The 25,152-nt window shown below is 52.0% G+C and overlaps 8 protein-coding genes; 5 read left to right on the top strand and 3 right to left on the bottom strand.

The window, feature by feature from the left end:
- The first annotated feature begins 825 nt into the window (after window positions 1-825).
- Window positions 826-2,289, top strand: CHC_T00006858001 (hypothetical protein). The gene has a single exon (XM_005710116.1). It carries the CDS (start codon window positions 826-828, stop codon window positions 2,287-2,289), a length of 1,464 nt encoding a protein of 487 aa, XP_005710173.1.
- A 7,518-nt stretch (window positions 2,290-9,807) lies between these two features.
- On the top strand, window positions 9,808-11,380 carry CHC_T00006857001 (hypothetical protein). XM_005710115.1 is given in 2 exon segments: window positions 9,808-10,929; window positions 10,930-11,380. 1 exon segment carries the CDS (start codon window positions 9,808-9,810, stop codon window positions 10,927-10,929), a length of 1,122 nt encoding a protein of 373 aa, XP_005710172.1. The 3' UTR covers window positions 10,930-11,380.
- A 1,441-nt stretch (window positions 11,381-12,821) lies between these two features.
- CHC_T00006856001 (hypothetical protein) lies at window positions 12,822-14,220 on the top strand. The gene is made up of 4 exons (XM_005710114.1): window positions 12,822-12,882; window positions 13,061-13,436; window positions 13,535-13,750; window positions 14,079-14,220. The coding sequence occupies exons 1-4, from the start codon at window positions 12,822-12,824 to the stop codon at window positions 14,218-14,220; spliced, it is 795 nt and encodes a 264-aa protein (XP_005710171.1).
- A 70-nt stretch (window positions 14,221-14,290) lies between these two features.
- Window positions 14,291-16,847, bottom strand: CHC_T00006855001 (hypothetical protein). XM_005710113.1 is given in 6 exon segments: window positions 14,291-14,431; window positions 14,432-14,700; window positions 14,805-15,048; window positions 15,194-15,261; window positions 15,479-16,174; window positions 16,262-16,847. 5 exon segments carry the CDS (start codon window positions 16,845-16,847, stop codon window positions 14,432-14,434), a joined length of 1,863 nt encoding a protein of 620 aa, XP_005710170.1. The 3' UTR covers window positions 14,291-14,431.
- Window positions 16,848-18,691: 1,844 nt separating this feature from the next.
- On the bottom strand, window positions 18,692-20,908 carry CHC_T00006854001 (hypothetical protein). XM_005710112.1 is given in 2 exon segments: window positions 18,692-18,859; window positions 18,860-20,908. 1 exon segment carries the CDS (start codon window positions 20,906-20,908, stop codon window positions 18,860-18,862), a length of 2,049 nt encoding a protein of 682 aa, XP_005710169.1. The 3' UTR covers window positions 18,692-18,859.
- Window positions 20,909-22,466: 1,558 nt separating this feature from the next.
- Window positions 22,467-23,054, top strand: CHC_T00006853001 (hypothetical protein). Its single transcript, XM_005710111.1, has one exon. It carries the CDS (start codon window positions 22,467-22,469, stop codon window positions 23,052-23,054), a length of 588 nt encoding a protein of 195 aa, XP_005710168.1.
- Window positions 23,055-23,062: 8 nt separating this feature from the next.
- On the top strand, window positions 23,063-23,914 carry CHC_T00006852001 (hypothetical protein). XM_005710110.1 is given in 2 exon segments: window positions 23,063-23,815; window positions 23,816-23,914. The coding sequence occupies 1 exon segment, from the start codon at window positions 23,063-23,065 to the stop codon at window positions 23,813-23,815; it is 753 nt and encodes a 250-aa protein (XP_005710167.1). The 3' UTR covers window positions 23,816-23,914.
- A 33-nt stretch (window positions 23,915-23,947) lies between these two features.
- CHC_T00006851001 (hypothetical protein) lies at window positions 23,948-25,010 on the bottom strand. XM_005710109.1 is given in 2 exon segments: window positions 23,948-24,212; window positions 24,213-25,010. The coding sequence occupies 1 exon segment, from the start codon at window positions 25,008-25,010 to the stop codon at window positions 24,213-24,215; it is 798 nt and encodes a 265-aa protein (XP_005710166.1). The 3' UTR covers window positions 23,948-24,212.
- Window positions 25,011-25,152: the final 142 nt, after the last annotated feature.

Here is a 25,152-nt window from a genome sequence, read left to right as displayed (position 1 = left end):
GAGCTGGGGAGATCCAACCAAGTAGGGTGGTACAGTACCGAGAAGGGTACATAGACGGACACTAACGATTCAGCACTGTTGTCGTTGAAAATGGGGGAGGCGGTTCTGGGGAGCGTGCGGTTCGTGGTGAGGGTTGGCCGACTGTCGTCCCCCCCTTTCTCCCCGCAGCGCCCGTCATCCTCTCTCTTTTATTTCTATGAAATTCCTTCCAGAAGCGTCCACGCGTCCGGCCCGGATTCCGCCGGGCCGTACGCGTGCGCTTCTCTAAAATTCAAATAAAATCTCGGTCTACAGAATAAAATCTCCCTCTACAGTAAAATGGAATTTTTCTCTAAAAATATCTCACATGACCCCCTCGTCAGGGCAGACCACGGAGCTGCCGTTGCACGTAAATATACTGGCCCCGCTTCCTCGCGTGACCGCTCTGGCCCCCCCGGCCACCGTCTCTCCACCTTCCACCGAACCTAGCTACCTTCTATTTCATCCGCTCCACCGCCATCTTGCGTCGACTACGCTCGCATCGTTTCTTTCTCGCGCCGCCTCCAGCACTTCAGCCTCAACTTCGGGCGGTGTGGTCTCCGCGTCGCCCGAACTTGTGGTTTTCGCAGTCAGCGTCACCGTAGCCCCGGGTCGCGTGGTCTCCGCGTCTCCCGGGCCTCCGGCCGTTAACCATCCCACGCCGTCTGAGCCTCATGCCGCGTGGTCTCCGCGTCGCCTGAGCCTCCGTTTCTCGTTGTTCCCGTTTCGGGACTTCGTTGAAACGCGCCGCGTTCCGAGCCACGCACGAGAGGTCTGTGGTCCTTCGGGCGGTACTCTCTGTGCGACATGGCTCGGACCAAGCAGACGGCGAGGGCTTCCACTGGCGGGAAGGTCCCTCGTCGAGCGATCGCCACCAAGGCGGCCCGTCGCTCGGCGGGCCTGTGGCGCGAGAACGGGGAGGAGGTCCGTGAAAGGGCGTCCCACCGCGTCAACCGACCGTTCATTGACTTCGAAGACTCAAGGAATGCTGAACACCTCTCAACCCTTTGGGAGCACGCCGGACGCTCCGATGTATCCGCGGTTAGGTATCAGGTAGGAGATGGATCCTTCCGCATTAGATACAAAGAGGTCGGTAATCGTGCACCCGTCGTGGCGGCCGTCTCTGCCGCCGGGGCCCGACTTCTCCTCGGGCCCCATGTGCTGGCATTCGTTGCGGCTCGTCTGTCCCGGAAAGCTTGGTTCACTGCCGACCGGTGCTTCCGGCTCGGGCTCACCGAGAGTCACGGCGACGAGAGAGAGTACCTCTGCTGCGACGACCCCGATTGGGTCGTCGAGCTGGTTTGGTGCTCTGACGGTAGCAACGGCGAAGCCCAGGGGTGCTATTACGCCGTCGGGGAGGGGAGCCAGGATAAGTACCTTATCCTGCTCTACACGATGACGTTCGATCGTGTGCCCTCCGAGAACGAGAACGCCCGCCGGGGCTTCAACTCTGCCTTCGAGCGAGACTCCTCGACACGCATGGACGCAATCCTGGCCATCGACAACTGGTGTAGCCAGAATAGGGGCAAGAAGAAGCGCGTTAACTACGCCATGTCTCGCAACGTCTCTCCCTTGGCGTCGAGGTATTTCACCAGGTCTCAGCCCGTACCGTTTCAAGACAACACCATCCTCTGTCTCCGTTCTGCCGTCTGCAACGCCATCTCACTTGTCGCTGGCCGGCGCGCTGCCGACCGCGTCTGGGCGGCGGAGTCGGAACGAGTCACCGAGTTCGAGCGCCGAAAGAACTATTCGCCGAGCGTTCATCACTTCACTCATGTCCAACGGACCCTTCAAGCTGATTACCACGGCACTGTATCCTTGGATCACGTGGTTCCGCCGCCTGGGTCAACCATTCATGGCAGGTCCAGTGCCAGGTCCCCGTTATGGCGGAGCTCGGACGTCAGTTGGCTACTCCGCCTGTCGACAAGTGTGGAAGCCGGTGTCTACGTCCTCCGCCTCAATGACATCCATCGCTTCCAGCACGCTATTTGTCTGGACGCGCGGACGGAACCGGCGCTGATATATGACTGTTCTGAGCGGTATGCCATGCAGCTCACGAGCAGTTCTCTCCGCTTGTGCTGCCCCGCTGGCGATCCGACCAAGTTTCAGTACTTCGACGATATGCGCGTCGTGCACCGAATGGCAAAGCGGGATAGAAGCGACGGCAAGAGTCTCGGTCAGGAACACAAGAAGAAGAGGGTTCGTCGAGGTAATCGTGGCCCAACCCTATCACATGGTAAGGGTCGTCGTGCAAAAGGATCACTCAAGTAATCAACCAAAGATAGTTCATCCAAAAGAAACGTAATTCATCCGAGTCATCTTCAATCTAGTGCATGTGTAGGTAATCAATGCATCACATCTACATAAGATGTGCGGGTTTCTGAATAAAAGGGATTAAGCGCCTTGCATGTATATCCCGTCGACTGTAACGCAAACCCGGCGACACGAGTGTGTACAGCGGGTGCTTTGCCCGTACTACCCTGCAGGGGCCGTAGTACTTCGATTCTCCTAAAGGCCACTTCCGTAGCCCTCCCAAGGCCGCTCCTCGGGCAACCAGAACCTGGTCGCCTACGTCAAATTGGCGTTGTGAGATAACTGCCATCTTTTTGCTCTTCCTGTCCAGCTGTTTAGCAGTCCTCGTCGCGCGGAGCGCGAGGGTCGCTAACAGTTCCAAGCTGCGCCCCTCAACGCCGGCCCATCGGATTTGGTTCGACTCGGTCTGGGGTTGCGAGGGCGGCTTAACTCCATACATCAACTCGAACGGGGAAAACCCGTCGGACAGTCGGCGCCGACGGTACCCGTAGAGAATCTGTTTCAACCCCGATTCCCATTTAGAGGTAGCGGCGCCCTGACCTAATAGCGTCTTCCGAATTGAACGCTTGATGGTCCCAACCATACGCTCCGCTTTTCCGTTGGACATGGGAGCATAGGCGAGGACCGGTTTCCATGAAATTCCCTGTTGTGCCATGAAGTTCTTCAACGCTGTCGCGCTGAAACATGTTGCGTTATATGAGACTATAGTCCGAGGTGGACCAAACGAATGGATGATCTCCTCCTTCACGAACTTGACAACTTCCGCAGACGTAGCGGTCTCGGTTGCCTAAGCCAGGGGCCAACCAGTCAGATGTTCGACCGCTATCAGGATGTAACGTTTTCCGTTCTTCGTCTTGGGAAGGGGTCCCGCAAAGTCTATCGAGAATGTCTCAAAGAGCTGAGAGACTGGTATCACCGCCGTGCTCTTGTACGTTGGGATGGGCGCAGCCTTTTGGCAGCCTTCACATCCACGAACGTAGGCGTAGATATCACCATGAACTCCCGGCCACCAGTACCTGTCAAGGACGAACTGCTTCGTAGCTGTAGCGTCCCAGTGGCCAATGTCGTCATGCAGCGACCGCAATATCTGCAGTCGAGTCCCCCGAGAAGGGATTGTTCTGATCCCATTCTTCATCCTGCGAAACAGCCTTTCGTTCCAGGCGAGGAACCGCCTGGAGTTCTTCTTGATTCTGCGCCTCTGCGCAGCATCTTGCTCAACCATCTCTTCTCCTTCGAGATAACGGTACGTGTCCCGCACATGAGGTTCCATGTCTTCCAGTATATCTCCTTTCGCAAAAGCGGCAGCACATACCAGGTCCCCCTCATCCTCCTCGCGCCTGCCATCGTCTTTTCGTAGACGCGAGAGAAAGTCAGCGGCACAATTCTTTGAGCCGGGGCGGTACAATATCTCGAATTCGTACTCCGCCAGGAAATCCAACCAACGGGCAAGTCTACCGTGGATGTCCTTCTTTTTGAACGCATACTGAAGCGCTTGGTGATCCGTAATCAACTTGAACTTTTGCGTTGAGAGCAAATACACCCGAAATTTCTTTAGCGCGAAGATCACCGCTAACGCTTCTCTCTCACAGGTGGGGTACTTCTTCTCAGTCTCCGTCATCGTCCTGCTGGCGAATTGTATCGGTGAACCTTCTTGTCTTCCTTCTTCTGAGCCAGAACTGCTCCCACTGCCATGTTGGATGCATCTGTCTCGACCACGAAGGGTTCGTCAAACTTCGGGAGCGCCAACAGCGGAGGAGACGTCACCCTCTTCTTCAACTCCTGGAAGGCGGTCCCCATCCCTTCCGTAAATTCAAATTCGACTTTGGTAGAAGTAGCAGCATGCAACGATGCAGAGACTTCTGCGAACTTAGGGATAAATCGGCGGTAATACCCCGCTAGTCCAAGGAAGCTTCGTAACTCCGTCTTGGTGCGCGGCTCGGGGGTGTCCCAAATGATCGATGTCTTCTCTGGATCCACCTTGACCCCTTTCTTTCCGATGACGTGCCCCAATAGCCTGGTCTGTGATTGCGCGAAGGAACACTTCGCAAGCTTCAACTTCAATCCACTGCGAGCAATCAGCTCGAACACTTCAATTAAGTGGTCAACATGGACGTCCAAGGACTTCGAAAAGATGACCACGTCATCAAGGTACACTCGGACGAACGGCAGGTCTCTGAATACGCCATCCATCATCCTTTGAAATGTTGAAGGAGCGTTCATGAGCCCGAATGGCATCACTTCAAATTGAAAGGTCCCGTACCGACAGACAAACGTCGTCTGTTCTTTGCACCATGAAGCCATCCGCACTTGCCAATAACCCGAGAACAAGTCCAGGGTAGTGAACAATTTGCTTCCTTCAAGGTCGTCGAATATCTCTTCCATTTTGGGCAACGGCCACTTGTCGGCCTTCATCACGCGGTTAAGCGCGCGGTAGTCAACACAGAAGCGAGGTTTCCCGTCCTTCTTCGTTGCGATGACGACCGGAAACGACCAAGGAGCTACAGAGGGGGTAATGATCCCTGCCTTCTGCATCTTCTCGATCTCCTCGCGCACTACCGCGTTTTGTCTCGGAGGGAGCCTCCGAACAGCGTGCGAAATGGGTCTGTCGTCATTTAACTCAAACGAATGTGACACAGGGACATCTGCCGGCCTGAGGTCGTCCAAAGACCATGCAGCTATTCCCATAATCTTGATAGAACATTTTATGCGGTCGGCGTTCTCTCTGCTGATATGGCTCAGCTTAGACATGAGAAGTTCCTCCTTCTCATCTCTCTTCTCTTTCTCATCCGCCGGCTCGTACTCTGAGCCTTCCTCAGCTAGGTCCGGAAGTCCAGCATGAGGATCTTCGTCCTCAGTGACTGCTCCCGCCCAGGCAAGGTCTGGTTCAAACGGCACCCTTTCATGAAGCGAAAGGACGAAGTCTTCATCCGTGTCAGTCGAGTCAGCCGGCACGGCCCCCGAGTCTGACGTGAAGTCCTCACTGTCGGTAGCGGATCCCGGCTTCTTATGGTCTTCATCCATCTCAAGACTTAGTCGAATCGTCTCATCACCCACAGTTACTTGGACATGCTGTTGCCCCAAATCAATGCACGTTTGGAGCTCCTCTAACGACGGCATCCCCACGATGACGTCGTACGGTGTTCCCGTAACGACAAGGAAGTCCATCATGCTCACCAGTTCCCCAAACGAGACGGGGACCTGGCGCAGTGATCCAACACAAGGGGAGCTCTTCCCATCTGCCACAGTGATGTGTTTCTTCGTACTTTCTGGCGTCAGAGAAAGTCTCTTCATGAGGTGCGGCGACATGATGTTCGGCACCGCACCCGAATCCAGTAGTGCTTGAGCATCAGTTCCATAAACTTGAACAGTAATTACCCGAAGACGCCTCGGGAAGACATCCGTGTGGCCCGCAAACCCGCGAGAACGCCCCAATCTCCTGGATAGAAGGCGCTTCATCTCCTTCCTTGCTCCTTCAGCGTCTCCACGGACAAGTTGTCCAAATGTTAGACCAGACGGCGCATTCGCCAGCTCTGACACGACGTTGTACTTGCCGACGTGCTCCTGGAGTGCCGCCTTCTTTGAAACATTCTTCTTCTTCTGGCGTGCAGGCTTCACTCTCGGCACTCTCAGCGGCTCATTCCAGGGGAGAGTTCCCCTAGGAGCTACTGGAGTGGGATTCAGCAGCCTCGGGATCGAAACTTCTTCACGGTTCTTCGACTGCTTCGGCAAGGCCTCTCCTTCGGCGTTGCATTTCGTAGCTGCCACCAATTCTCCCTTGGTGGTCTCAGTTATGACCGTGACTTGCTTCGAGTCTCTGGTGGCCTTGTCACCGGCGTCGTTGGCAGAACCGCCTGCTTTGGGGCCATAAGCGCTTCCTGCGCCAGCGTTACCTTGAGGACGTGCATGAGCCACATTCTTTCTAGCAAAGAGGGACCAGCAAGTCTCCGTCGTGTGTCCAATCTTCCCACACGTTGGGCAACGAGTATCACGGTGTGGGTTGGAACGACGAGTCGCTGAACGCCCTGGTTCCTTGCAATAGGAACATGTCCAACTCGTATCACTGTCCCCTGGCGTCTGTCGTTTCTTCATCATCAGTGACAATTCCGCCAGCTGGTTGGTGATGGCATCAACCTTGTTCTCCAGCTTTTCCTGTCGAGGATCCACATCAGAACGCACCAGTACGCGCTTGGGCGTCACAGGTTCAACGGACTGCGCAGCCGTTTTCGCCGCCTTGAAGGCGTCACGGCCTGCACCAAAGTTTCACGGTCTTCATTAGTTCTTCGTACGTCGTCGGAGAACGATAGATCGCGAACTGAGCAACATCCAAATGTGCCATTACGGCATTGCGAAGCAAGCCGTACTTTGCCTCGTCGTTGAAACCAGCCCTTCTGTAGAGCTTGTCCATTTCATCCATCGAAGTAAGCAAGTTCTTACCATCCAGTCGGCAACTCATAGCCTTCTGGATGTTTTCTTCTGGCCTCGGTGCCTCCGTAAAACGGTCAGACAGGGCGCTCTTCACACCGTCCCAGTTACTGGCGGCCTCGGTCAGACTCCTATTCTGACTATACGTTTCATAGTAATAGTCGAACGCAGCACCCTCGAGGTGGCATAGGATTGCTCCTGCCTTCTCCTCGTCAGGCTTGCCGCGCATAATGATGTTCTCGTATACGAACAGAAACTTGGAAACATCTGACCCGTTCGACCCATCGTAGGTAACAGGGCTAGGGCCCGCACTTGTGTCTGCGTCGGCCCTCCACAAGAGTACCATGTTGTCGGTGAAAATGGGGGAGGCGGTTCTGGGGAGCGTGCGGTTCGTGGTGAGGGTTGGCCGACTGTCGTCCCCCCCTTTCTCCCCGCAGCGCCCGTCACCCTCTCTCTTTTATTTCTATGAAATTCCTTCCAGAAGCGTCCACGCGTCCGGCCCGGATTCCGCCGGGCCGTACGCGTGCGCTTCTCTAAAATTCAAATAAAATCTCGGTCTACAGAATAAAATCTCCCTCTACAGTAAAATGGAATTTTTCTCTAAAAATATCTCACAAGCACAATAAAGAGGAGGGACAGAGAGGTCCATCTTTCCTTTCACAGGGTAGGTTCGGACGGTGATTGTGGCGTCAGTGCTGCACGCGTGCTGAATAAAAACTGCTTTTCCTGTTACTTTCCGGTGTTTATGCGGCGTGATGCACCGTGTGTCTCGTAATATTTGTGAAGTTCAGCTTGCAAAATGAGGCCGGCAGGCCCTTTCTCTGCTCTGGAGTCATCCCGGTAGTCGTCCTAAATGCACCGTGACGATAACTGATAGAAATAACTGTTATCGTGGCGCTGGGATAGCTCAGCAGCGCACCCAAACTGACTTTTTGCTTTCTTTGGTCTTTTTTAATTTTTCATCAGATAAACATGGACATATAAATAATGCTGACTGACATTATTAACCCAGAACAGCACGCGCCGTGCGGCCGGTCCGGTCCGCTTTCTCTGGTTCACTTGTGGTCCTCGCATCACCGCGATGGACCAGATTGATAACAGCGAGCTCCACCGCAGTCAAAAAGATGGCATTGGTCTTTTTAGTATATTTGGCCACACAACAATGGATTTATCCCAAATATCTAACACGTACAAGTACCCTTCGAAGGGTGTGAACCAAGAGATCCGGATGCCGGGGTCCCCCTAACCGCGGGGGGGCCGCCGGCGCCGGTATATTTACTGACTCTATGTCCTATCGTACGTCTATAAATAAGGCTGTGCCTTATTTGCATGTTTTGTGTGGAATCGCTGTGTTTTTTCGTAGCGGGGCGGGAGAGCAATGCGCGCGTCTTTCCCTCTTTTTGTGTGGAATCACAGTCCCCCTGGCGCGCGTATTGCCTAGTTTCGGGGTGGAAAGTGACTGCCTCGGTGGGTGGGGGGGTGACGTTGAGTCGCGTGCGGTGTCTTGTGAATGTGTCTTTCTTGAGCGGTTTGGTCATCAGGTCCGCTGGCATGTCGTGTGTTGGTACTCGATGAATTGAGATGGAACCATTTTTTGTTGTGTCTTGATGAGGTCATAGTGTTGTGTTTTTGCGGTTGTGTGTCGTGATTTTCTGCCTCTGCTATCCGTGCTGATTCGTAGAGTTCGTGCGTGAGTTGTTCTTGCTCTCGGGCGCGGTTACGTCGGGTCGCCCTTTGATCGCGGTCTCTCGGTTTTGCCGTGGTGGCTGGTCGTGGTCGGTCTGGTGGTGAAGTTCAGTGGTCGTAGGTGCCCATAACCTGTATTATGTCCTTGACGGTGCTTCTTTTTGGTTGGTGATGGGGAGATTGCGCGGTGTTGCGCAGTTGCGGTGTGGCGCGCGTGTGGGGGGCTAGGTGGGTTGTGACCGGTCAGTAGGAGGGCGAGAGTGCTGAGGTCTGGGTGCTGTGTAAGTCCCTGAATCATGTAGTTGATTGTGGTTCTCTCGTGATTGATGTTGGGGTAGTTTGCGATTATCATTTTGTGCTGGATGCTCTGGTGTTTGGCTAGATACTCACTGAATTCCTGTCCGGGGAGGAATTCGAGGCTGCGGGCCTCGGCGTCCAGTACTTCATGATTCTCGATGTTGGTTTCGTGGACGTGTGTATTGATCATTTCGCATATGGCGTGTGGTTCTTCCCTGAGGATGGTAAGGGGTAGCTGCGGTATGAGATCGTTGTGTATGCTTTGCATGATGATCGTCCTGAGCGCATCGGCTTTGTCCTGATTCTGTTTGGTGATCGCAGGGTCTTGGGTGGGTGTCGGTGCTGCTTCTAGGAGCGGTTCTGCCTCTATGGTACGCGCGTATATGTGTAGGGCGTCGTGCCAGAATGTGTAGTTCGATTTTGTCAGTGCGGGTAGCGTGGGTTGTTGTGTTGATGAGGTCATAGTGTTGTGTTTTTGCGGTTGTGTGTCGTGATTTTCTGCCTCTGCTATCCGTGCTGATTCGTAGAGTTCGTGCGTGAGTTGCTCTTGCTCTCGGGCGCGGTTACGTCGGGTCGCCCTTTGATCGCGGTCTCTCGGTTTTGCCGTGGTGGCTGGTCGTGGTCGGTCTGGTGGTGAAGTTCAGTGGTCGTAGGTGCCCATAACCTGTGAACCAAGAGATCCGGATGCCGGGGTCCCCCTGACCGCGGGGGGGCCGCCGGCGCCGGTATATTTACTGACTCTATGTCCTATCGTACGTCTATAAATAAGGCTGTGCCTTATTTGCATGTTTGTGTGGAATCACAAAGGGTATCCGTAAACCGACGAAGGTTACGGCTTCCCCCGGTTGCTCTGCAGACCCTCGGTAGACCCTGATGCTCTAGTGTCGGGCCGCCCCAATACTCTCTCAATAAAGTCGACCATTCAAGGGTATGTGAAATCTCGTGCGTAGAGTGATTCCGCGATAAGGGAATAATTTAGCTGACGTCAGCGTTCGTCAACGAACGCATGCAGTTATCGAGAATATGCGGTAACCGAGCATGCAGTTAGCGAGGATCCACTGTACTCCCAGCATGACGTCAGCCCCGCTGTTGTCGTCCGGCATCCCCTCTCCCCAACATTACAAATTCGCTACATGTTCCAAATCCTGGCTTTCTTTGTCACCGAAAGCTTCAACCACACCAACTGGACATATGGGCGACGTTGAACTTAGGTCCCTTCCCAGGGGTGCATCCGATACTCGCTACAGACTCAGTCTTGGCATGGTCGTGATGCCAGATGTGCGAGACGACAATGCCTGGAACACAATCGTTGAAAATGGAATTCCTCATTACGACCAATGGTCGTCTCAAGGCGTCGTGTCGAACGAAACGCGTTCTTTTGCATTATCTTACAAGCACACAGAACACGACTTCGGAAAACTATCGCATGAACAGGCTAACGAATTGCGTCGTGTTCTGACGAAACTCGTTGGCACTGGTCCGAACAAATCCGTACTTTGGGTAGACAGTATGTACATGATGCGGGAGGGGATGGGTTTGCAAGATTTTAGTTCCAGGTGGGTCCAATATGGACTTCAGCCGTACTGTTCTTTACCAGTCATCAGACTTGCTCCTCAGTGGGATAACGTGCACCCCGATTCTAACAAACGAAGTGCGTGGCTATGGCTGGAGCGGACTCTAGGTAAGCGCAACAAAGGAGTGCATTCTGCAGAAGGTTTCGAGAAGGTGTCCAGTGCAGGATTGAGCGTAAAGGACGCACTGGGGCTTTGGTTGGATGTTGATAGCGAATATGGATTCCGGCGCTCTGACGAGGAAGTTGTTCGGGCAGAGATTGATGGGAGGTCCCTCGATGCATCAGCAACTTTTTTGTGTCCCGGAAGGACCTCTTGTATTGCTTATATGCTTGAAAAGCAGAACAGTCCATGCGGAGGGACATCGCCTGAGTGCGTTCAACTTGCAAAGTCTACTAACGGATCCTATCTGCTGAAGCAGGGTAAGTTGATCCTTTCCACAGTAGGACGAATTGCGCATTGTGTACTAAATGTGATTGAACAAAGTGATGAAAAAGGCGATGTCTTCCTCCAACGACAGGATTTGTCGAGGGAAGAATTGCAAGAATTCACCAAGGTTCTGGCATCAGGAAAGCTTCCTTTCAAAAATGTCCGCTGGCTTGGTCTCGACCGCTTTCAGTAATTTCGTCATGTGTCGGATTCTACAATTCAGGAGTGTCAACGCTCGGCTCGACAATATGGAATACTTTCGTTACGTCCCCGCTATGCATCAGAACCGCCGCTCTTCGTGGTAAGGATGTCCTCAACTGCATTTTGTAGCATCCAGGCATACCATCGCCGCACACCTGGCTGTTTTCAGTTTCAGGCCCTTGCGATGTAGTTTTCGTCGCAGTCGGTCCCGGCAGTCGGTCCCGGCAGTCGGTCCCGGTGGCATCCACTCATCCCCTCTACCGTACCTTCGGAATGTTACTCCCGATCCATTCCTGTACACCGAAGCGCATATTGTTCACGGTGGAGTAGTTTGTTAAAAAAATTGCCGACGGTTCTTGATCTCGATACTAAACGTTGCCATGAATAGGGCGCCCTCCATTTCGAGCTTCCTGTACTGTTGCTCGTTGGACCAATATCTGCAATTACTTTTCAACCTTGCTCATTCTTTTGCAACGAGAGACCGTTGAGATTTGTTGATACAGCATAAACCTTTCGACAGACTTACGTGTGGAGTACTGCGTGCTGTTCTGTATCCTCTCCGTTCAGTTTAGGCGAGTGGGCATGCTTGGCAAACTGTTCTTAGGGCGGCAAATCTGCTACACTTTTGAGGATCTTGCTTTGAACAACGTCGTACCAGCATCGGAACCATTATCGTACTACGATCCGAAGTTCATTTTAGGTGGATTGACCACGGCAAACTGAGGTCTAACGCCTTCATGATGATTATTGTCTCCCTTACAGTCTTCGCCTCACAGCTTTCGTTGCTCCAACGTTTGGAAGGAGGCCCATTGCCAAACGCAATTCGAAGGCATCCGGTGGATTAAATGTATCCAATAAAGAATCGTTCAAACACACTTGATTCTTTCAATGTTTGTAAACATTACAAAATACGCCTGATTCTCTTTGCTCATGTGGTAACTGCATGCAGTTGATTGCAGAAAGAACAGCAACTACTGTCTCACCTTCGCAGGTAGACGCGTCCTTCCGAAAAACGCAAGCTTTTTGATGTGCAGTTTAATGCTCCGTTTCCCATCGGAAACGGAGCATTAAACTGCGATGTGAAGGCGCTCGCGAGATTCGACAAAGCATACACTAGGCCTTTTCGACAAATACGTGTGCCATCATTGGGCCATTGCGAATTGGTCCTTGCTCAGACCTTGAAACTTGTCGCTTTAATTCATAATACTTTTCACTGCTGTTGATGAGCCATAGAAAAAGACTCCGCCACACCCCCTTCGCTCATCACGAGTGGCTGCGAAAGCCCATGCAATTTATTTGTCGTCGAATGCCTGAATCCCTTAGGGGGTTAGATCAAAACAACAAGTCGCCAAGTCCGGTAAACTGCTGGAACTTGGATCCAGCTTCCTGGTTCCAAGTCAAGTGCGCTGGTAACTGCTGGAACTTGGATCCAGCTTCCTGGTTCCAAGTCAAGTGCGCTGGTCGTTGCGAATAAACGCTACGACCGCTCGATGGAGCAGAGGCGCCATCGCTGCCTACCCACCCTCTCTTCTATTGCCGCGGAATGTCTTACACCCTCGATCTCAAGCTGGTCTACTGTCTCGACGTCCGCAAACAGGGAAGTCAGGTCTCCATTCCACGTTCTGAAAAGACGGCTTCGACGGGCTCGGTAACTGTGCGCGAAAGGCCAGCCGAAAATAAGGAAGTGGCATTGATAGGTCGCCCTTCTTGAGTATTGAAGCAAGTTAAGGTTCAAACTCTGGAAATCTATGAGATGAGTACTCCAAGCTCGATGAATCATGCTCCAGCATACATGGCGCCTCGAAGTTCGAAGAGATTGGTACGCAGTCTTTGCTGACCACATATTCATTCTACAGCTGCAGTTCCAGCTGTGAAAGTCATTCAATGCTCATGGGCTTACAGACATCGCGGGCGCAAAGCGCAACCGCTTCAGTACTGCACATCTGTGCCGCGGTGCTATCTCGGCTGCACCGTTTTCGGTCTAGGCGGATGAATTGAATTTATGTGGGACCGCATCTAGCTGCTTGGCGGCTCGCTACTTGACCAACTGCCCATCCTCGGGGTAGGCAGACGGGTCCAGAGTACAGGCGGATGTCGAGCAAAGTTGTGACGGGCGGCGAGAGACTTGGGCAACGGCTCGCCGTCACTTGTTGTTCCAAGAAGCTCCGTCTTCTTGACGAAGCACGTTATGCCAATTGACGAATCAAAAAGTTGTCATTTTTCCCTCATTCGCTCATCCACACCCCTCCCTCTTGACCATACAGCTCACAGAACCCCTCCTCTCGCACCCCCTCCCCCAACCGGTTGTGACTCACCGCGCTCTCCCCTGGACTCCGCCTATTTTGCACAGGCAATCCTTTTGTTCTCGACTATTGTTGACAATAGGCTGACATCAGCCCCTGGGATGACGTCCAATACCCCTCAGAGTGGTGTCTCTGCTCAGCTCGAGCATCTCCAGGCGAGATACGTCGGTACTGGTCATCCGGGTACAACACAACAGTAAGTCGACCCCTTTTTTCATTCACTTGCCATCAAACAACATCTCTTCCAAGTATACTGACTCCACCTATGTTGCACATTTGTGTTTCTCTCTACAGTGAGTGGGCTACCAATCAGCATAGAGACTCTATTGCCTCATATCTAGCCCACCCTTGGATGTTGGAGTATTTCTCTGTCGCTGAAGGAGCTTCCGTTGGTCGCATAAAACACAACTTGCTTGAGAAGATGCATCGCCCATGTGGTGAACCACCCCAGAGACAAAACATTTTAAAGCGCAAAATAGACGAGATCTCTAAATCATCCGCTGCGCAAGAGTGATTTACTCACAGCACGAAGTTTCACAACAGAACTATGGCGAAGCTCGCATACTTTTCACGATAGCATATCCAGCCCCACAACTTGTCTGACAGTCTTGGGTTGACAAGCAGTCCTTCCACGAGTCGCCAGTACTCGGACAAATTTTCAAACTGGGAGTCGCGGCGGAGAGGACCGCTATAAGCAGCCCAGAGACTCTCAAGAAAATCGGGATGGTCAGTTGATGCATTATCTGTGTCAACATACGGCCCCACGGACAAAGGCTTCATGATAGTTGGTGTTGAACGATGCCTAAACTGTGAGTTTTATATGATGCGACCCGTGCAGTCAGTGTGCTCAAAACAAATCCTGCGGCGAAATGGTTGCCCCCCACCCACATGAAAGCTATTTCACCAATCGTGATTGCTCTTCACAATCAAAAGTACATGGTGGAGATGCAGGGTTTCCCAAATTCATAGAAAGGATTTAGAATGCCCTCGGCTTATCTCGTGGGATGGTTCTACAACTCTACTCCTAAGCGCTTCAAGGCTCTAGTCAGCTGGGAACGTTAAGCAAATTTATTGTGAAGGCCACTGTGCAGGCCCTCCCCGGAAGATCGTTGCCCTGCGAGGCCCGCTTTACTCTTGTCGCTTTTGAGGCGCATTCGCTGCATCCAAAGCGACTGAGCGAGCGAGTACACTCTAGAGTGCAGGCAGCTTGGCGAATTTCATTCGAGAGGGTGTGTTATCCCCTAGCCGGCGCTTTTTGTCTTCAAGATAAGCGGCAAAATTTCCTTCGAAGAAAGTCACTTGTCCAGGGACTTCGTCTCCTTCAAAGGCCAATATGTGCGTTGCAACACGATTCAAAAATGAAATATCATGCGAAACTATGACGGCGCAGCCTGCAAATGAAAGGAGCGCATCCTCAAGCGCGCGAATGAGGAAAGCGTCCGCATCGTTCGTCAACTCATCTTTGAACAGTTGAAAGACGTGAAGTAAATTTCAGGTTAGCTTCATGTGAAAAATGGAAAGAGTTTCAATGACATAAAGAAAACAATGCAGTTTCCAGTCTTACCTCCAAGGAGAAGATTGCCTCCCGCCTTTGTGACTTGCGCCAACGCCAATCGATTAAGTTCTCCTCCACTGAGAGAACCCACAGGTTTCTGTTGGGCCCCGCCCTTAAAATTGAACCATGACAGGTAGGCACGAGACTTGACAGTCCTTGTGCCTAAAACAATTTCATCGTTGTTATCCGCGACAGCTTCAAATACTGTTTTATCCTTCTCAACTGACGCTCGATCTTGATCCGCATACATATACTGAGGGCATGAGTGGAATAGAAATCCGTCGGCAACCGTGCCAAATATACACGAATCGTCGTTAGAACTATAAAAGTTTGATTGCAAGGCGTTACGCCCCGGACCAACTGCAATCGCGAGGGGTGATAATATGTCCAAAACTTACTTGAACTGTCTCTCCCACAGTAAATATTCCTGCATCCGGTTTTTCCTCTCCGGTAATCATTCTGAGAACTGTCGCAGTTTCGCAGGAAAACACGGGAAGTTAGTCAGACTGCCAAGAGGATGTCGAAGTCTTCCCATGATAACAAAGGCTTTGATACTTACGTGTTGTCTGAATCCACGACAAGTCCGGAACGTAGACATAAAAAAACATGGACAAACAAAGAAGAAGTTAGTCACTTCTTGACGCCGATATATTCCCATGCCAACCTGCCAAAATCCCGAGTACCTACCTTTCCGCTTCCGTTCGGGCCTATGACACCAACAATTCCCCCTCGTGGAAGAGCAAAAGTCATATTCTCGAAAAGGACATCTTCACCGAATCCCTTTCGCACTCCTTCCGCCTGGACAACAATATCGCCTAACTTCGGACCAGCTGGAATATATATCCGATCCAACGTCCCTCTCCGGTCGATCCTCGCATCTTCCTCCAGTAAACTCTCATACCGGGAAATACGAGACTTAGACTTCGCCTGTTGGCCCTTGGGGTTGCTTCTGATCCACTCAAGCTCCTGAGTGATGAGCTTTTGCCGACTCGACGCGACTTTCTCCACCTCTTGCATGCGCTTCGATTTCTTCTCAAGATACGTCGAATAGTTGCCTTCATATGGGAATGCCTGTCCGTTATCAAGCTCCAGAATCCAGTCAGTGAGAGCCTCCAAAAAGAATCGATCGTGCGTCACAACAATGAGTGTACCCTGGAACGTTTCCAAGAAGCGTTCAAGCCAAAGAACGGACAGAGCGTCAAGATGATTTGTTGGTTCGTCAAGAATCAGTAGTTCTGGTCTCTTCAAAAGCAATGCGCAAAGTGCAACCCTGCGTCGCTCCCCTCCGCTGAGGTTTGCTACCACTGCATCTCCGGGAGGACAACGCAACGCCTGTCTGGCACGCTCAACGTTCCGATCGAGCTCCCACCCGTTCGTTGCTTCAATGCGATCTTGAAGACGTTCCCACTCTTTCGTAATCTTCTCTCTCTCTTCAGGTGTGAGATCTTCTTTGCCTATCATTTCACCTAGTTCAGCATATCTCGTCAAGAAGCCCCTGACGTCTGCCACCGCGAGGTTGATGTTCTCGTCCACCGTTTCCTCCGTCAGTTCCGGTTCCTGAGCTAGATACCCGATATTGATCCCAGCTTGCGGAGCTGCAATGCCGTCATACTCTGTGTCGAGGCCTGCCATGATCTTGAGGAGAGAAGACTTTCCGGAACCATTCTCACCGACGACACCAATCTTCACACCGGGAAAGTATGACAGGTTAATATTCTTCAGAATCTGCTTTCCATTGTTAAGTACTTTGTTGACACCCGCCATCTGATAGATATATTCACGACGATTGGTATCCACGGATTTAGCATTTGCCCGAGGAGGAGCAGTCCCATTCGAACCCGGCGTGCGAGCCGTTCCGCCTTTGCCTTTCTTCTTCCCACCTCCCTTTTTCTTCTTCGACATACTTTTCGCATTGAGTCCCATTACCGGTGTGCCTGCATGTCGAGCAGGTTGGACTGCTTGAGTCGGTCTTTGCGGAGAGACCCAGGACTTTGCAAAAGCACTCTGCCGCGCTCCCAGAGCGCTCGGTGATACAAATCCAGGGGACGGCATCATGTTTTTTGTAAGAAACGCTGATATGGGTGAAGCTAGGTTGGTAGCTCCTCCTGTTTTGTCTGTGCAAGACTTCGACAGGTTGAACAAAGAAAGAGAAAAGCAAATGAGATTTGCCCTCACTACCTCGCGATGCGGAGATTAAACATAAAAACATCAAAATTTGCTCTCAATTGATTAAGAGCTTCCCATGTCCCTTTTTGTCATCGCTGTTGATTACCGTGCGTGTTGTACGAGGACTTCTAAACGGTTCACGCACTCAGCATAAACACAGCTCGATAACGCGGCGCTGTGACTCATCCGATCACATACAAGAAGAAACTCACAGAAACGTCACTAGCTAGAGCTCGCTCGCTCTCTATCGCCATGTCACTTTGTCCTGCCTTTATATGTCATCCGTCATGGACGAACAGTCCGTCTGGTACAAAGCACAACGTCTGCACGCATCGGCCATCGCCGAAACGGTCACGTCCGCGATTGTGCATGTCCGCATCCCGTGAAGCCGATCCGATAACATCCTCTCCACTTGGGGCACCAAAAATTTTATGCTTCGGTGAAGCGCTGTTCGATCTCTTCGCCGATTCCCCAACCGCTTCAACGTCTGATCCTACCGCATGGAAAGCGCTTGCAGGCGGAGCGCCAGCCAACTTGGCAGTGGCACTTGCGAAGCTCTCAACCGCAAGCGCCATTCTTGGAAACGTGGGTGACGATGATGAGGGACAGCAACTTCGTCAATTGTTTATTGATGCCAGCGTTAACGCCGACGGACTCCAGTCTGTTGTCGGGCATCCTACGCGTCGGGTATTTGTGCGCAGTAGTGAAGCAGGTGACAGAGCCTTTGTTGGGTTTTCTCACGATAATGATCGTTTCGCAGATGCTGTCGGAATGGACATGGATTCATTACCTGGTGTCTTGTTCTATGCCGCTCATATTTTAGTGACAGGGACAATTCCACTGGCTTTCCCAGGCTCTGCATCGGCTTTGGAAGAGCTTATTGAAGTTGCGAAAATGTGCAAGTTGCGAATCTTCGTCGATGTCAACTGGAGGGATGTTTTTTGGATGGGGCAGGCCACTGAGGATAAAGCACGTGAAACTATTCTTTCCTTCTTGCGGCACTCTCCCGGTGTAGATTTTGTGAAAATCAGCCAAGAGGAAGTAGCCTTCCTTTTTGACAAAGAGCTTGCCGAGAGTGCGTTGGAAAATCCGGAGGCTGTCTTGCAAGCGCTAGGGGGACAATGTGTGGGTGTACTAGTCACTGCCGGCGCAGACGGAGCAGCGTATGCGTACGAGGGAGGAATGGAAACAGTTTCTGGCAGGGTCGCTGCAATCATACCAAAAGGTGGGGTTGTTGATACGACGGGAGCGGGTGATGCGTTTTTGGCTGGGTTCATATCCGAGATGTTTCGACTGGGTGGGATGTTTGCACTCGCCGACAAGGACAAAGCCAGGCAGATCGCAGAATTCGCGGCTGCTGTTGCTTCGTTCGTCGTAGCACGTCCTGGTGCAATTGACTCACTTCCAAGTCGTGAAGAGGTAGAGGCGCTTGTGCGCGAAGAGGTGGCATGAATGCACTGTAGCCATGTCCATACTACTGCACTATACCTGGATTAGTCCGCCGCCACTTGAAACAGGACCTTCTATCGCAACCTGTTTTGTTGCCGAACGCAGTCATATCCATGGCCATTAGGGACCCTGTTGTTCACCCGGCAAGAAAGACTTTGGAAACTACCGCAGGCAATAACGCAGTTGATCGTTGGATTTTGCCGCACTCCTATGAAGTTCTTCAGGTCTCATCTATCTTTGTGGTCAGATTCACAAAACCTGCCATGTACAAGCGGATCACCTCTGGTGCATGCCTGCTTTATGATAATAAGTTATACCTCATTCCGATTCTCAAAGCACCAAATTACGAGATTAGATGCTGCAAACATGTTTGTTGCAACTTTTGAATCTCGGTGCCATAGAGACCCCTCCTACTATGTATACATTTTGTTAAGTTTGTGTTCTTCACGCTACGCAAAGTTAAAGAGCTGTACTCTCTCTTGTTCGTCGTACTCTCGATCTTGCTTCCGTTCTCGCTGCTGCAACACTAGAATCGCAACTGCCAGCACTGCTAGCGATGCTATAAGGAGCGCAGAGATTCGCAGCATTTGGCTTCCGCGTCTCTGCGTGAAATACTCCATCCACCACAAGCTCGTGTCCCCACGTCTTTCTGCTGTCTCCGCCCAAATCACAGCCATTGAGTTGGGCATCAGATTTGTCCACGCCCGTGTTCCCGCTCCACCTCCAGCCCAAAGTGTTTCGATGTAGTTTGCGATTTGCATCAACCCAAATTGACAATTGCATGTGCGGAGCTGCCAGAGCCCTCCTTGCGAGCATTGCGAACACGTCCTCGTCACATGCGAGCGACTACCTCGTTCAATGTAGGATAGCTTAAAAGTGTTGCCTGGAACAGGAGAAAATGGTCTCGGTACGCTTCGGTATGGCCGGCCGCTCAGCATTGTTCCCTTGAAGAAGAGTGAATCTGACTGTTGCTGCAGCTGATTCCATATTAGACGAGTTTCGTTGCTGCCTCGCACCACTAATATATCTTGGCGTCCGCTTTCATCCGTGTCGAAAAACATGGCCGTGACTGCCCCACTATTTCCAGAGGAGAGACCTGCCTCATCGTTCGCATTCATCCTTGCAAAATGAGACTGACTGTTGTGTTTGTTGTCCCACTTTCCTTCGTTTCGGAACAATACAGGCCGCTTCGAGGAGCTGTCTATTACCATAATATCCGGCATCCCGTCTAGATCATAGTCCCCGATGTGGAGGGAAGGTGGTACTCCAATACTGCCAAAGAAGCGGCCGATCTTCCTGACACCCAAGTTCAGTCCGGAGCTGAGGCCGATACGTCTCGCAAGAGTCCATTCTGAGTCTCTTGCACACAAAGCGTCTGCAGTCCGCTTTTTCTGGATGTTCAAATGTATTAGTAAATCGCGTCTGTTGCTGTTCGGGACGCCAATGTCAATAGCGCCATCACTGTTGAAATCGGCGAAAACCATGGACTGGTCTCCATGTGCGTTGTTAAAGACCTCGAGTCCGATCAATTTCAAGTCCGATTCCGCGCTCGTGCGACTCACAGCAAGGTCCCAGAAGCTTCGATCCGAGGTGGCAGGATTGCTCCAAACCTCAATCCCGCAGGAAGTTGGAATGACAAGATCAGGTAAGCAGTCACCGTCCATATCCACAAACGAAATGGATACAGGATCCAAAACGACGCAGTCTGTTCCATCCGACGCGCGATTTGCGCCGCCGACCCACGGCCTGAAAACCATCTTCCCTTCTTGTGACAATGGCTCGTCGTCACCTTCCTCCTTTGTAGCTGTTTCTCTTTCAAAGACCCAAAACCCGCGTGTGCCGTTGCGAAACGCCACAAATACATCCGGAATCAAGTCAGCATTCGCATCAACCACGGCGGATTCCAAGGGCAATTCTGGGATGATGATCGGGGAGCTCGCATTAAAGTTACCGTGACCATCTCCAAAGAACAACCTTCCTTGTGTGTCGTCATGAAGCAGCACATCGAGGGTTCCATCATTGCCAAAATCGGCGACATGTACACCAACGACCTTCCCCATTGGTTTGACGCCGAACTTCTTGTCCTGTTCGTCGAATTCACTGAGTCGCACGCCATGCCCTCGATGTCGAAACGCAAAGGCATCGTGGTCCCAGAAGAGAATAGAAAGGTCTCGCAATGTTTGCGAATTGAGCATGACGAGGTCGACAAAGCGGTCGCGGTCAAAGTCTCCGACAGCTACTAAGGCGCCGGCCGCGGACAGCCCGACGTACGCCGACTGGTCAGAAAAGCCGGGAGGAGTAGAAGTGGGTGCTCCGCGTCCGGCCGCGCTCGCTCCCATGATTGAATCGGGGCTGAAGACATCGGAAAAAAGACCGTTCTGCGCGCGGACGACACTGAAAAGAGCGACGAGAAATGATAGGGATATTGAAACTTGCCATCGACGGACGGGTGTTGGTTGCCGTCGTCGCCGTTTAGACGGCTTCCGCATGGCAAACATCCAAGAATGTCTGGACACTGGCGGAAGCGTGGTGCGATGTGGGAGAGAGAACAAGACTTGGTGTGATGTCGCGAAGGGAATTAATCGCAGTTGTAAGCATGCATATTGTATTTAAAGCAGGCATCAAAGTAGTGTCAGAAAGTTTGGTCAGCACACCAGCCATGCGTACACGTATGATGAGTATCGCAGAACTGCGTTTTTTTTTCAGAAATATATACATACGAAAGAAGCTCTTTTTGGTCGAAGCCGAAAACGAACACCTTTTTCCAGACTACCCCTTGACACGTCTCTTGCTGTATAAAGAAAGACTCAGCTCTCGGACAGGGAGGCTTCTGGAGCCAAGCGACCAGAAACCATCTGCATGCACATTATGGCGATCCAGACTGGTCCGCTTTTGCAGATACAGACAAGAATAACACGACTCACTCTTATCACTTTCGATACAAGAGCAGGTCTTGGTCGAGATCTATTGATGCGAAGAAGATAGGATTGCAAAACGGAAATTATCTTAATATAAATGCCATCTTAACAGAGCAAAGCAGCTCTCTACATGGATCTGTGTGGCAGGGCGTGTGTCTCACATCTTCAACCTTGCATTGCGGCTATTTTCATTGCCAGATTTTTGTGCAAATGATAGGTTCTGTAGGGTGAAAACCCTTCAAACCTCTTGGAGATATGTCTCATGATTCAAAAAAGTATGTTGAGCAATGCCACTAATGTCTTCAAAATCCACTTCTGCTGGATAGGATTGTGTTCAAGGCCGTTGTTCTAGTTTTAAATCCATCCTGCGAGCCTCCCGGATGGACGGCAACTCTTAATTTGTAGAGGCTATTACGAATGGAAGACGATGGGCAAACAAGTATTCAAAGCTTTTTCTTTGAATGAATGATCGTCCTTGTTGCTTTAGCTACAGTATACTGAATGGCGTGTCCATGCCGCAGATTATGTCTTTGCAATACCCCTCGAAGAGGAAATAATCTCCACCAATACGAAGTACGGAACCGCAAGGCAACATCACATGAAACGTTTATAATATTGATACTAAGATTCTTACTCCTTCCGCAAGAGGAAACAAGAATTATTTCATCCAAGCTACCAGAGGACAAACCTTCTGTGGCGAGAAGGATTGGGACATATTCAGCGTCACTTTATGTATTGTCTTGTCTATCTTCTCAACATCCCGTGACGCTTTTATAATCTGTTTTGATAGCGCTGTGGGGAAGCACATTGAAAGGATGTTTTCAAACCCGTTTGGTAGGTGGTGGTTATCGTTGCATCTTGATAAGGCATCCTGCCTGCCAATGCTTAGAGTGACCGTACCAGTTGTTGAGCTGTTTATACAGCTTCCTAGGCTTTTCCGTGTTGAAGACATTTGTAGGTTACTAGTTGTAGTTGGTCACCGGACATCGGCTAAGAGAGGACACACAAAGGCTCCATTAAACCGAACTAAACAAAGCATAAACATAAAGAGAAAAAGGCATGATGAGAAAGGAAACTACTGTAGCAATAGGGCGGCGCAGCCGGGGCTGGGTGGGCAAGAGAAGTAGACGAAATAGACATGGCTATCAAACAATTTCCATCAAACGCCGGGGCGCAAACGCAGCAGCAACCCATTTGTATGATGTGTGGATTGCTGGACCGGTCCAGGATGTGTCCAGGGTATGGCCCGCCGTCGATTTTTGCTGTGGAGGTAATTACACTGCGGCCAACTGTCACAATTACGTACAGTACCCAATTGCTCGCCGAACAGTTGGCAGCAACGCCAGGCCATCGTCGCTATAGCAACCCTCCAGCTTTTCATATCATTCAAACCCCAGCCTCCGACGAGCAGCAGAACCACGCCAGAGACGAGAGTTTGTCAAGCACCGGGTCCATTTACCGCATCGGGCGATCCACCGGTTTCATCCGTCGGCAAATCTTTGCGCTTGCAAAATGTGGGGCGGCGGTGGCGGCGGCGGGGGCTTCCCGTTCGGCGGCCACTTCGACGACGACCATTTCGGGTCCGCGCGCGCGGCGGCCCCAGGGGCTTTTAGGCGGCAGTTTCGATGCTACCCCGTGTCTTTCATCGACAAATCTGAGCTCGAGTCCGGCGGAAAGATTGTGCTTCCACCGTCCGCCTTGGACACGCTCGCCCGTCTCAACATAACATTTCCTATGCTTTTCCAGTTGGAGGCTCGCGAGGGGCGCAAAACCCACTGTGGAGTCCAGGAATTTGTGGCGGAGGAGGGGCATGTCAATGTGCCATACTGGCTCATGCAGAACCTCATGGTGCAGGAAGGGGGCATGATCACTATCAGGAATGCCAACTTGCCAAAAGGCACTTTTGTCAAGTTTCAGCCTCAGACTTCGGACTTTCTGAAAATCTCTAATCCGAAGGCTGTGCTAGAGGCCACGCTACGCGGCTTTACCTGCCTCACGAAGGGGGACACTATCGCCATCAGCTATAACGACAAAACGTACCATCTCGATGTGCTCGAGGTAGCGCCGGGTGAGGCGATATCAATTATTGAGACGGATGTGAACGTCGAGTTTGCGGCACCGGCGGATTACGTGGAACCCGAGAAGCCAGCGCCGAAGCCTGCGGCCGTTGCGTCGAGCGCGAGGAAAGCCGATATTGGGGCCTCTGGTGCTGATCCGTCGGCGAGACTTAACGAGCGACTGGAAAAACTGAAGCAGCGCGCCCCAATTGACGACGACTCGAGTGATGACGATAAACCGCCGCCAAAGGAAATGTTCCCAGGTTCCGGCCAAACTCTGAAGGCGAGGTCAGGGCGGAGTGGACTTACTTTTGGAGGGGCTTCATCGGCAACACGGGAAAATGGAGCTGAAGAAAAGAGCGATGAGGTGGAGACGGAGGAAAAGAAACCATTTGTTGCTTTCGGGGGAGCCGGGAGGTCGCTTCGATAGAGTGACTCGATGGTATGTTGTAGCAACAGTGTATAGTAAGTTTTCAAACAATATAGGGTTGTTGTTGACGTGCGTGGCCATGGAGAACCAACCCTCCCTGTAAGGATGTCGAAGAGTGCAACACTGAGATGGTATAAGAAAGAAATGTTTAAAAACGTATGTGTCACATCTGTGGAGGCTTAACAATAAGCTATGGCTGCCGTACGGCGTACGAAGTTGCTGCGTGCTGTCTTCACTACCTCTTGATATGTGCAGCGAGCGTTGCCCCAGTGCTTACTTGCAATCACGCTGGGGCATGAGTGGCGAGGAAATCCTCTGAACCGCTTAGAATGGTGTTGTGTTGCAGGCTGTACAAAGACGATCATACACGTCTTGCTTTGACGTGTTCCCAGTGAAATCAGTTGCTTCTGTTGATGATAAAATCTGCAAGAGCAAGCAGGTTCTTTGAGCGTTCCCCATACGGGGCGAGGCACTCTTTTGCCTCTGCGACCAACCTCTCCGCCTGCTGGCGGGATCCCTCCAAGCCTAACAACCTGGGGTAGGTTGCCTTATTGGTGGCCTCGTCCTTCCCTGCGGTCTTCCCTAGCATTTCGGTACTCTGGGTGACATCGAGGACATCGTCCGCAATCTGAAAGGCGAGGCCTATCTTGACAGCAAAGTCGCTGACACGCTGGACATCGTCCTCACTCGCACCCCCAATAACGGCGCCCCCGGCGCAGCTAACTCGCAACAAAGCGGCGGTCTTGTGGGTATGTATCCAGGTGAGGGTTTCCAAAGACACATCGGTCTTGCCCTCGCTCTCCAAGTCCATGACCTGCCCCCCAGCCAGGCCCTCGGGCCCCACGCAATTGCTCAACAACCTGATAACCTCCAAGACCCTAACCGGGTCCACGTCGCGCGTCTCCCTCGCCACGTACTCAAAAGCGTAGGACAACATGGCATCACCCGCCAGAATGGCGATATCTTCGCCATACACCATATGATTCGTGGGCTTGCCCCTCCGAAAGTCGTCGTCATCCATGGCGGGCAAGTCGTCATGAATCAAGCTCATGGTATGTATCATCTCGACTGCGAGCGCGGTCGGCATGACCGGCTCCAGCGCTGCCTGCGCGCCGCCCTGCGCGAACATCTGGAACGCGGCGATGGCCAGGATGGGCCGGACCCTCTTGCCGCCGGCCAGCAGCGAGTAGCGCATAGCGTCGACAATCTTCTCCGTCTGCGCGCCCTCGCGCGGCAGGCAGCGCGCCAGCGCGCGGTCGACGGCGCCCTTGTTCCGCTGCAGGTAGGCCATCAGCCACTTGGGCGCGGCCGTTGCGGGTGGGGGGATACTAACAAGG

The sequence above is a fragment of the Chondrus crispus genome, genomic scaffold (genome assembly GCF_000350225.1).
Source record: "Chondrus crispus Stackhouse genomic scaffold, scaffold_53, whole genome shotgun sequence".
NCBI lineage: Eukaryota > Rhodophyta > Florideophyceae > Gigartinales > Gigartinaceae > Chondrus > Chondrus crispus.
Note: the sequence above shows the minus strand (reverse complement) of the source record. Positions and strands in the feature narration are given on the sequence as shown.

Bases quoted from the DNA above. Each gene is read 5' to 3' on its own strand.
- CHC_T00006858001 (XM_005710116.1), top strand. From the start codon at position 826: ATGGCTCGGACCAAGCAGACGGCGAGGGCTTCCACTGGCGGGAAGGTC.
- CHC_T00006857001 (XM_005710115.1), top strand. From the start codon at position 9,808: ATGACGTCAGCCCCGCTGTTGTCGTCCGGCATCCCCTCTCCCCAACAT.
- CHC_T00006856001 (XM_005710114.1), top strand. From the start codon at position 12,822: ATGCTCATGGGCTTACAGACATCGCGGGCGCAAAGCGCAACCGCTTCA. The intron at 12,883-13,060 runs GTGCCGCGGTGC...GGGCGGCGAGAG, and splicing joins CGCTTCAGTACTGCACATCT to ACTTGGGCAACGGCTCGCCG. The intron at 13,751-14,078 runs GTGATTTACTCA...CGACCCGTGCAG, and splicing joins AAATCATCCGCTGCGCAAGA to TCAGTGTGCTCAAAACAAAT.
- CHC_T00006855001 (XM_005710113.1), bottom strand. From the start codon at position 16,847: ATGCCGTCCCCTGGATTTGTATCACCGAGCGCTCTGGGAGCGCGGCAG. The intron at 15,262-15,478 runs GTACTCGGGATT...AAACTGCGACAG, and splicing joins GAACGGAAGCGGAAAGGTAG to TTCTCAGAATGATTACCGGA. The intron at 14,701-14,804 runs GTAAGACTGGAA...AACTGTTCAAAG, and splicing joins AGGCAATCTTCTCCTTGGAG to ATGAGTTGACGAACGATGCG.
- CHC_T00006854001 (XM_005710112.1), bottom strand. From the start codon at position 20,908: ATGTTTGCCATGCGGAAGCCGTCTAAACGGCGACGACGGCAACCAACA.
- CHC_T00006853001 (XM_005710111.1), top strand. From the start codon at position 22,467: ATGGCTATCAAACAATTTCCATCAAACGCCGGGGCGCAAACGCAGCAG.
- CHC_T00006852001 (XM_005710110.1), top strand. From the start codon at position 23,063: ATGCTTTTCCAGTTGGAGGCTCGCGAGGGGCGCAAAACCCACTGTGGA.
- CHC_T00006851001 (XM_005710109.1), bottom strand. From the start codon at position 25,010: ATGCGCTACTCGCTGCTGGCCGGCGGCAAGAGGGTCCGGCCCATCCTG.